The sequence below is a fragment of the Martes martes genome (genome assembly GCF_963455335.1).
Source record: "Martes martes genome assembly, chromosome: 1".
Lineage (NCBI taxonomy): Eukaryota > Metazoa > Chordata > Mammalia > Carnivora > Mustelidae > Martes > Martes martes.
Genome location: NC_137888.1, coordinates 145,522,477 through 145,533,861, shown reverse-complemented (window position 1 = coordinate 145,533,861; position 11,385 = coordinate 145,522,477). Strand labels below are relative to the sequence as shown.

General features: G+C 47.4%; 1 protein-coding gene across 2 annotated transcripts in view; it reads right to left on the bottom strand.

Moving 5' to 3' along the window:
• Positions 1–503: 503 nt before the first annotated feature.
• GPD1L (glycerol-3-phosphate dehydrogenase 1 like) overlaps positions 504–11,385 on the bottom strand; it is a 57,763-nt gene continuing 46,881 nt past the window's right edge. For both annotated transcript variants that reach the window (XM_080820429.1, XM_080820430.1), the window contains 3 exons: positions 9,848–10,081; positions 9,242–9,348; positions 504–3,389 (listed from right to left, as the gene is read on the bottom strand). In XM_080820429.1, coding sequence (XP_080676555.1) covers positions 3,293–3,389; positions 9,242–9,348; positions 9,848–10,081 — 438 coding nt within the window. In that variant the 3' untranslated portion in view covers positions 504–3,292. The remainder of the gene's footprint in view (positions 3,390–9,241; positions 9,349–9,847; positions 10,082–11,385) is intronic.

Here is an 11,385-nt window from a genome sequence, read left to right as displayed (position 1 = left end):
GGGATCCAGTACTGAGCAGGGATCCTTGCTCATCAGGGAGTCTGCTGCTCCCCCTGCTTGTGCTCTCCCTCAGTCTCTCTCTGGGAGAGGAAAGGAAAGAGAAAGAACAAACAACGAAGAACGGAGGAAGGAAGGAAAGAGAGGGAGGGAGGGAAGGAGGGAAGGAATGAAAGAAGAGAAGAGAAGGAAGGGAAGGGAAGGGAGGGAGGGAGGAAGAAGGAAGGAAGGAAGGAAAGATAAAGATAAAATTCCTCCATTGTGTGGCTGGAACTGGAAGGCCACCATCCTACAATTATGATTATATAAAAATACCACCAAGCCATGGGAAGGAGTGCAGACAAATGGAATTAGATGTGCTTGAGGAGTGGGATTAGAGAGGAAACCTTCTTTTAAAAATTACTTTTCTATTACTATTAATACAACACAATTCAGGGAAAAAAGAGCTGACCTAGATAAATCAAGCTCTTAACTAAGCCAGAAAAAAAGAGCCAGCAGCACAGGTTTGGGGCATTAGATGTTTATTAAATCAAGATTTTAAATTATATCCACCTACAGTCTGTAAACAGATACAGTACACATGTGAGTAAAAGGCTCTTAGATTGGAAGTGGTGGAAAAACGAAAGATCCCTTCGTACACGGGCATCTCATCACTCTGTGGGCCAATGCCATGGGGCCAGGTTTTAAGAGTTAAATGAAAAACCAGAAGGAGTTTAGCTCAACTCCACCTGCTAGGATGGATTTCAAGACAGATACTTGTTCCACATTATAGTAGGCTGGATTATAGCAAGGCAACAGTGAAGTTTTTACATTCACAGATTGGCTGAACTAGTACAAATTAAGCTTTTCCTCTAGATGTCTCCCTCCCTTTTACCATAATTAGTAAGAAATAAGAATTAAAATCAAACTATGGACCACAGGTGGTTACAAAAATAGATAACTCGGAGAGTAATAAATATCTACAGTCAGCAAAGCACAAACTCATAAAATTTGCCTTTTTCCATTAATGCGCAGAATTATCAGAAGTCACGTTCAAGAGGTACAGTCAGCAGACTTCAGATCGGCAAGAGAACACTCATAAAACAATCAAGTAGGAAACCCAGAGCAGGAAGTTGAATGCAGATGAGAACATATGTAAAACAAAATCCTAATTCCTCACATGTAGTTACCCTACTTAATAGACACAATTAGCTTACAGCCCTTTAAGTATCTTAAAAAGTAACACTTTATTATCTATATACAAATTTTTAAAAAGATTAATCATGAGACAAGCAACAATTGATTAACTTAACAGTGGCACAAAAGATCAGTGAAACTTGTAGATTTTGTGTGCTTTCATAGACTTCAGTGTATGAGGATTTAAAATACCCCCGAATGTTCTGGACTGAGTTCTTAAAATTCCCACAAAAATCTATTCTATATAATCATTTCAGGTATAGAAGGAAAAAAAAAGTCCCAAACTGGAAAACTAAAAAAGAAAAAAAAAAAAAAGTCAAACTCTCACAAAGTGACTGAAAATCCATGAATATGTAAGTGACATTCATACGTTCCCTTAACACTTTCCAAGTGCTATGTAAGGTAACTATAATGCTATCCTGAAATCAATCTCATTTAAGAAGATACAGTAATTCCCATTCTAACTGTAGAATTAAAAGCACTTATTCGACATAATGTGCGTTTCAGCGAGGCTGACCTCCACTTGGTTGTACTTGACCTTGTCACCTTAAAACTTCATCAAAGATTCATTGCAGGCCTGAACTGTGAAAGTTCAGAGCTAACAATACCACAGGTAGGTAGTCATTCATCCCCACTTCTGCAGGAAGTGAAGGGTATACCTGGGCCGTCCTCAGGTCACCAATCACCACAGCCTAGAACAGTGTTCCCTTAAAGACTCGGCAAGATTCTCAAAGAAACCTTGGTAGTCTAAGGTGTTTGGAACTTGCCGGATAGTTCTACTGACATACTAACACACATTCTAAGGCTTCAAGAGGGGTGTGCAGAGGCAGCTTTTCCCAAATGCACTTGATCTTGCCAGAGAACACCCAAACCACCATGGGATCCCAGGACACTCATGTCCTATGAACATGGTTAGAGAAATGCCAATCTGAGTAGACTTTCTAAAGTAGTGGTTCTCAAGTTGTAGTGAGCATCAGAAACACGTGGAAGGCATATTAAAGTATAGACAGGTACCTCACCCCAGTTGAGAAGCCTGGAATGAGACCTGGGAACCTGCATTTCTGAGACTCTATGGGAAGCTGATGGAGTGAGGACCACACTGAGTGGCAGCCATCTAGACAATGGCCCACGCCAATCTCAGCGGCACAAAGCCCTGTTCGAGTCTCAGGAAAGGCTGCACATGGCATCTCCCACGACCCATCAGCTGGAGGTCGGATCAGCTTGGTGATGCCTAAGGTCTGGGCACCGTGGTGGGATGGAGAACCCTGGACTTGACTCTTAGCTCTCCCTCTACTTGCCAGGTGACCAGGTACCATGACTGCAACTCAAAAGAGGAATAATGGGAGTCCCATCTCAGTGGATCTGTGAGGCTCAGAGGAAATGTTTGCACAAAGGGTCATTAATCAGTAGGATGTGTCAGTCACAGCAGGAAAAGCCTAGATGCGTTTTCTGCCTTCTGCCACTGCTGAGCCTTTATACGAAAGCACATTCTGGCAGCGAATGATGAGAAGAGAGGCTAAAAATGCAGAAAACTGCGAAGAGGAAGATACATAAGTGGATCACCCAATTAAAAATCTCTAATTGTTAAAAAAAAGATCAACCCACAATCAAAGTAGTTAATTATGCTGGCTTTGAGATAGAGTTTAAGTTACAGTATGTTGATCTTTGAACACACTCACTCCTCCGTTCTACCATGGAAATGCTGGTTCAGTTTTAACTTCAAGAGAATGAGAAAAAAATAAAATCCCTTCACTCAAATGCATATGGATTGGACGTAAAAAATTTAGCTGAGATCATTCCCATCTTCTAAGCTACCATGGTGGGAAAATTCAAAAAGTAATTTTTTAAAAAGGACCTTTAATTTTGGTTCATAGAAATATCCACAGCATGAGAAATGAACACAGACTCACACATTCATACATGTGTCTATTTGTTGCCTACCACATCTCAGCCAGTGAACTGCGTCTTGCAATTAAAAAATGAACTGGTAAAAATTCATCTGCACCCATGACGGGATTATGGTCAAGCAAACATGGTGTTGCCCAGTCCCAGTTTCCATCTGAACGAAAAAGACTGATCAGAACGGCAGCACGTTCCCTGCGACGCTGCACCATCCACTTTAGACGTGTTCTGGGTGGCTCTGGAGACAGGACAACATCTCTTGAACGGGTTTGCCTTCATAGCAGATCTGATACACTGCTGTAAACAACGGGAACCTGGTTGGGAGGAAATGTGAACAAAGGCAAGTTGAGCCATCTGGTTTACCTCACAGAACAAATGAGCCTTCCTCTCCTCCCTAACAGATTACAGATGGGTGTGCTACTTTGGACAACAAAGCGAACGCCTTCTATTATATTCCTCTATCATTTGGTGGGCAGAGAGCCTCTGCACGGTGGCTGTAAGATGTTGCTATGACCTAGACCATCCTCTGCCTACTTGTTTGGCATAGACAGTCTCCAAACAAGTCCCATGCTAATCCTTGCAGGGCCATCTGCGGCCATTCACATGAAGAGCTGTAGCTCGGGCTCTTGGGCAAGTCTGGAATGAGTCCAAGCTTCTGTCAATAATTTAAAAGACTGGAGAATAAATTTCAAATTGCAAGGAGGTATTGCTCTCCCTCCTCCAAAAGGGATCATCCAAGGATAAAGAATGAGGAGGCCCACATATCACCATAAATAGTTCTGGTCTGGAACATTCCTGCAAGAATCAATGTGGGCACCCACAATTAGCAAAGCACTGATCTCAAGTTGGAAGCTGGGTTTATTTTGCCTTTTCTTCCAGGCTGTGAACACGGATATAAATGAAAAGTTTGAAATGGCTGAGGGTACAAAGGTGTGGGCCAATAATCCACCATGAGAAAGGACAGCATTATCCCAGGGTCCAGCTGGCTCAGCAATTATTTTAAACAGCAGGTATCACTAAGGAAATAACAAAGTTAATTTCAATCAGGCTTTTAAACACACACACACACACACACACACACACACACACACACACAGCCCAAAGTAAGCTTGACAGGATCAATAGAGTCTTAAAGGCCATTCTGAAAATTATCTAGCTGGAATCCTATAATGACAACTTAACTTATGAATGGCAAACAGCCCTGACAGGTCATATGTCTATCACTGTGGTCTTTTTAAGGTACAGAATGTTTGGGGGTTTTTTAAATTTCTTTATTTTTGGGGGGAGTCAGGCAGGCAGTCAAATCCACAGTCTGTCTGCTCTGGGCAATTTTCACAACTGCTCTGTAAAATGGGACATGACATGTTGTGTTAAGGCCTACTGTATGAAGTGACTTACATGTAACCTGCAGAGTAGAACACCTGTCATGTGGCAAGTGTGCAGTTAAGTGACAGTTTATACACACAGCCACAAGACAGCCCCTAGGTCCTAGCGAGCTCTTGGAAGGACAGGGCCCCAAGTGTTTTATTCACTTCTGCATCCTTGGGACCTGGCACAGTGCACAGATGAGCGCCAGGTGCTCAGCGAATACTGTTGAATGAACACTGGGAATGGGAGTTAGAGCCCACAGATTTTAGCCCCTTCATCCTTCCATGGCTTAGTTTTCTTGATCCCATGATCAGAACAATTTGTGTCTCCCCAGAGCAGGGTGGCAGGTGATGAATGGCCACCTGAAGCCATTCCCAAATCCCTTCACTCTTTACCAACACTGCAAATAGCCTAATACTCCGTTTCCTAGCCCTACTTTCTCCTAGAATTAGCCAAGGAAGCAAATTCTAGAGAGTAAGACCCAACACCTCTGCTGAGGAAGATACTCTTCTCCTTGAGAGGCACTGGAGGAAAATTTTGCTTCCCCAGACTGCACGTGCTCCATGTCACTGAGTGTAGCTGTGTATGTGATGCACGGAGCTGCTGCAGCCATCTTGAGGTTTTGAGGGAAGACTGACAGGATTACTGAGATTCTAAGCTAGAGGCACTGCATCAACACCAATAATGTCCACCTCCAGAATCCTTGTTCCATGAGAAAAATAACCCTATTGTTTGAGGCTTTTTAAACTGGGCATTGCTCTTGCAGCCAGAAACGCTCCCGATTTTCAAACTGTGTAGATGGGATGCTAACAAGAGATTTGGAGTACGTGTGTTTGAGGGGGTGGGGTTTATGGACAAGTTACTTGTTTATTTTTCACAACCACCCTATGAGATGGATAAATTATCCCCATTTCATAGATAAGGAAACTGAGGCACATTTCTAACTCTGGAGCCAAGATTCAACCACTAGGCTATACTGCCCATCTAAATGTTATTTTATGTAACATAAAATGCCGTTAAGGCCAGTTAGATCAGTTTGGGGAACTCTCTAAATGAGGCTAGAGGTGAAAGGAGGGTGAAAGACAATTATTTCATTGAAAAATATTGGCATGAGCCAGTCAATTAGCCATCCCACTAATGGATACTGAGGACTTCAGATGTGTCAGTCTTCAACCAGGTGTAGGATGTGGAGTATTATCAGTAAAGTCCCAGCCCTCAGGAAGGTTACAACACAGTTCTGGGCTGAGCGGTGCTCCCAAATCCCAATTCATCCAATGAAGTCCTAACCCCAGGACTTATATTTGGACCTAGGGCCCTTAAAAAGGTAATTACGTTAAATGGGATTCATGAAGTGTGGGCCCCTAACCAATATGGCTGGCGTCCTTATGAGGCAAGGAGATTAGGACTCACACGGGACAGAGGGAAGACCACATGAAGACCCAGGGGAAAGATGGCCATTAACAAGCCAAGAAGAGAGCCTCATGAGAAGGCACGTGCTGACCCCTTGATCTTAGCCTCCCAGACTCTAAAACCGTGAGAAGGAAATTTCTGCCATGTAAGCCTCTTGGTCTGTGGTATTTTGCTGTGGCCGCCCCGGCAAACGAATGCAAACACCTGATAATCACACATGCCCCTAAAGACGCATGCACAAGGAAATGTAATAAAGCAAATTTTTGAAGAGCAGAAAAACCCAGACGACGTGCCCATCTATCCCGAGGAGCCTATTTAAATAAACTGTGGTTCTCCCACACGGTGGAATGTTCTGCAGCCATTACATGAGAGATCTGCTGGTGCCGATGTGGCACATTCTTCAAACCTATCCTCCAACAAAGAAAAGCAGAGCGGAACGTGGAGCACAGCACCCATCCCCTAAATGGAAGGATATGCTAAAAACTCAGAAAGCTGCCTGCACTGAAGGTGAGGCTCCAAAGTTAACTTTTCACTGGGTGCCTTTTACTAAGATTCGAATTTTTTTTCCAACCAGGAGCATGTGCCCCCCCCCCCCCCAAGCCCGCTCAAATCTAGCAGACTGAAAGAAAAACTGCACATTTACATAAGAAGCCCACAGTCCCTGAGCAGCAGGATGGTCTATATATACCTGGGGTTAGCAAACCACAACTTGAGAAGCCAACCTGGCCTGCGGCCTGTTCTGCGCTGCCTGCAAGCTAAGGACAATTCTTGTATGTTTCAAGGGCCATATAAGGGAGAAAAAAAAAAGAATATACACCAGAGAGCTGTATGTGGGCTGCAAAGACTAAGTATTTATTATGCGGTTCCTTTTTTTTTTTTTTTTTTAAATTATGCGGTTCTTTACAGAAGTTTGCCGACCACTCCTGTAAACAGGATGTTCAAAGCTGGGAGGTGGTGGATGAAGGCGGGTCTGAGGACAAACCCGGGTCACCTCAGGGTGGTCAGGGCTGACACGCATATCAAGGGGGGCCGTCTAGGCAGGCCAAACAGCAGGAGGGCAGACATGCACAGAAGCCTCTGAGAAGAGGGTATTGGGGCAAAGGGAGGTCTGCTTCAGCTGAAGGAGGGGTTGTAGGGCGTCCCAGGACAGTGCCAGAAAGTTCCAGGGGCACAGAACTGAGAGGCGCTATCCCACACGCCAACCTAAAGGACCCCTTCTGGATGAGCAGGAGTGAATCAGAAGAGTCGAGGTAGAAGGCAATCATCAGGTGTGCTGGTCTGATTTGGTGGGTAAAAAAAAAACTAGGGCACAGATAAAAATATGACCTGCCCCAGACCACATGGCTAGGAAGCCCCCAGGTGGCTGGAAACATTGCCCTCCCGCTCACTACGCTTTGTGTGGCCGTGGGGGCAGGGTGGGAAGAGAGAAGATCAGAGTATTGGGGTGACAAAGGGAAAAAGAGCAAGGGAGAATGGCAGAACTTGGGCTCTTGCCTCAGCAGCTCTAGGAGGTGCGTGCAGGGGGAGAGCCCCCCAGAACTCTGCACCCCAGCCTGTGGGAAGCGAGGTGTTCCCTCCAACCCGGCAGTGACCTCATTAAGCACAGGCACAGTCTGTTCCATTTCTAATCAGGAGAAAGAAAATGGGACGTGACGGAGGAGGGGCATCTGCTCAGAGCCAAGGTTCACCTGCTTGATTACACCTGCTTTTCTAAAACAGGCACAGGGATCAGTACCAGTTCCAATCCATAGCCTCCCCAAGTTCCACGATGGAGACAGACTCGTCCATTCATAGAATCCTATCAAATAAGCCCCATGGCAGCAGACGGATGGCACTTGAAAACCGTGATGAGGAGATCACCAGCATCCACAAACACCCAAATGTTTTCTTAAGACTTCAGAAAACTCCTGATAAATATTCAACGGTCAATAAAGTCGCCCTACCACAGACAAGCACTCCGATGTTTGCCCTTAAGTATGGAAGGAACACCAGGCCCATCAGAGGTGTCTTCCTTTTAGCCACGATTTACAGGTAATTCTCCTCCTCTGCAGGCCTGTTTATGCCTTCCATCTCTGCCTGGCTGGTTTTGAAAGCCATTTCAGAAAAATAAAAGTGCAAATTTAAGACGGAAGACGAATGTCCTGTCCTCCCTTTCAACTTTCCATAGGGAACGCTATAGCTCACAGTGTGTACTGGTACAGAGAGGAGAAGTGGGTGTAGGGGGGGTAAAGGTGGATGGTCGGGACCAGCGGACACCTGGACTGAGCCGAAGAGGAGGAAGGAGACACACCAGAGAACCAGCAGCCACGTCTCTAACCATCACCGGCTCAGGGGGAAGTGCGTGCCCTGGACTGGCCACACCTGGCAACGTCCGCCCAGCCCCCTCCTCTCCCAGGCAAGCAAACCTCTCCTTCCCTCCGGAAGAGAGGAGGATACACAGAATATGCTGTGTAGGCAGTTACTTGATGGTGTCGCCAGCCTCGTGGTTATGGAAGAAGGCTCAGCAAAAATAAGCAAGGCACAGGGCAGCTGCAGAGAGGCTGGTGGCTTGGCAGGGCGACAGGGTTTACTCCCTCAATCAGGCAGCCGATCAGGCTGTCCCAGGCCCACCTTTAGCAAATGACCATCCTGGAAGGGCAGTGGAGGCTAGAGGTACCTGTTCATCCACGCGACACAGACACTGCCAAGCTCCTTGGCAAACCTCAATGCAGGTCACTTCTAGTGGGAGCATTCTGGGCTACCTTGTATGTTTCTTCTTTTCTGAACTGTCTGACCTTTTATTAACAAGACTGTATCTTTTTATACCACCGAACAACAAGGTAATCTTCTGTTTTGAGTTCAAAACTTATGACATGCAGTTCTTACCGAGCACCTTGCAGGATAAACCAGAACCTCAACCTTCGTGTTTTGTAATCTGCTTTACAAGACTAAGTTCTTCTTGGGGAACCTGGGCAGCTCGGTCAGTTAAGTGTCCAACTCTTGGTTTCAGCTTGGGTCCTGATCTCAGGGTGGTGGATCGAGCCCTGTGTCAGGCTCTGCACTGGGTGTGGAGCCCGCTTAAGATTCTCTCTCCCGCCCTTCCCTGACCCCCACCATCCCCCTACACACTGCGTGCTCTAGTAAGTGCGTGTGCTCTCTCTCAAAAAAAAAAAGAGGAATTGAGTTCCTCTCCCTGAAGCTGAGGCTGGTTCTGTGTCAATACTCATTTTCAGGGCAGGAAGATGTTTCCTGCCACAGATGTTCACATCACACGAGGGCGGAACTCTCTGAGCGGAGTTCTGCACACAGCTGTGCCCATGTGCACTGACTGGGACGGCGGTCATGAGGGAAGCAGGGGGTGGCCGCCCTCTGGTCGCAGGGACAGCGGGGGCGGGGCAGGGGAACTTACTTGTCGACTAGCCCCTTCTGTTTCAGGATCCGGTATACTTCAGCGGACGTCTGTGGTCCTTGGAGCTTCTGTCCGTTCAGCATCTCCTTCTCCAATTCTTCAATGGTCTTAAAAACAAGCAGAAAATGCTACTGTAAAGACTAGAGAGTCAGGTGCCTGGGTGGTGCAGTCAGTTCTGTGTCTGGCTCATGGTTCCGGCTCAGGTCGTGATCTCTGGGTTATGAGACGGAGCCCCCATGTTGGGCTCCATGCTGAGGGCAGAGTATGCTTGCCATTCTCCTCCCACCTCACCATGCACACATGTGCACGTGCTCTCTCCATCTCGCAAATAAGTAAGTCTTCAGGAAAAAAAAGACCAGAGAATCACTTATTTCGAGAAGAGCGCTGTGGAGGGGAGCTGGCATCCTCCCTCTGCACAAGCCATGGAGAGACATGCAAGCTAAGACTCAGGCAAAGGTACTTTAAAGCGAAAGCAGACAAGTGGCAGTGGGATACGCCCAGCAAATGACAAAGGCCTGCCTCCACCTCCAGGGGACCATGGCTCGCCCCAGCCCAGGGGTCTCAGAGAGGATGCACGTGCCCAGGGGATGATAGGCCAGGGGCTACCTTCCCGGTTTTGGCAAACGCCTCAGCCACCCTGCGGTTCCGGCCTCCGTAGCAGGTGGTGATGAGGTCAGCCACGCCGCAGCTCTCCAGGAAGGTGGCCGTGGACACCTGGCCCTTGCAGAAGATCCTGGCGAAGGCGATCATTTCCATGAGCCCCAGGCGGATGACGGCAGCTTTGGTGTTGTCCCCGCTGTGGAGGCCATCACAGAAGCCGGCTCCCACCGCTACAATGTTCTGTGAAGGAGACAGGGAAGCCCCAGGACGCCTGTCACATGCCTGCCACAGACCTAGGCTGCCGGAAGGTGGGGGGAGAGCAGGGGGGACACACAGGGCCGCCTGGCCCACCCTCAGAGCGCTCCACCGGTTCCCACGCAGCCCCAGCTTCCACCCTTGCGCCCCGATGGCCAGAAGCGAAAGGCGGCACCAGGCTTAACGCTCCTGTTTATAGGACCAAGGGCCCAGGTCTGGGGTCAGCAGGAAGCAGGAGCTGGGGTGCATCCGCCAGAGGATTAGAATGGCCGGCTGAAGGCTCCGGTTAGAGGCTGTTCAGACAAACTGCCTTTCTTTCTTTTTTTTTTCCCCTTAAACTGAATGCCTGATTGAATGATACCATTCACATGGAAAGGTATGCAGGTCCTAAGTGTAGGGCTTGGTGACTGTCTCACAACGGAACACACCCTTGGAACCTGCACCCTGATCAAGAAACAGAACGTAACCAGTGCCCCAGAAAGCCGCCTCTCACCCTCTCCCAGGTAATCACAACGCAGATTTGCTTCACCTGTCTTTCCATTCTGTATGAACAGGCTCGTATGCAATCCTATGTCCATCTACTTCTCAATTCGACATCGTGTTTGTGAGGCTGAGCTGTATTTTCTACATAGAGCACCTTTATTTTCACTGCTGCATTCCTTTTTAAATTTTATTTTACTGAAACAATTAATTAACATATAGTGCGGTATTGGTTTCAGAGGTAGAGTTCAGGGACCCATGAGTTGCGTAGCACACCCAGTGCTCAGGGCATCTGCTGTGTGAATACAGCACCGGTTTTTCCAGCTGTTCTCCTGCTGATTGGCAAGGGGATAGTTCCTAGTCTGAGACTACCGCAAATGCTGCTGCTGGGGCCAGGCCGGTGCGTGGCTCTGCGTGACCACACGCAGTCATTTCTGTTGGGCATGTGCCTGGGAGTGGAGTTGCTGGGTCAGTCCGTCTGCAAATGTGCTGCTCAAGCTTCAGCCTTTTGTTTCACTGAATTATCCCTATATAAGCATTCCCAGGGCCCCGAGCTCTCACTCTCACGTGGCCCTCTGCCACACACAAGGCAGATAAGACCGAGACCTGCCTCTTCAGAAGCTGACAATCTGGTTTGGGGATCAGCACACTAAGGGCGAACTGCCTGTTTTTGTGAATGTCCTGGAGGCCAGGTCTCCCCCTCCCCCTGCTTGTTTGCACACCATCTGTGGCTGCCTGGGTGCCCTTTTTTTTTTTTTTTTAAAGATTTTTATTTATTTATTTGACAGAGAGAGAGGGATCACGAGTAG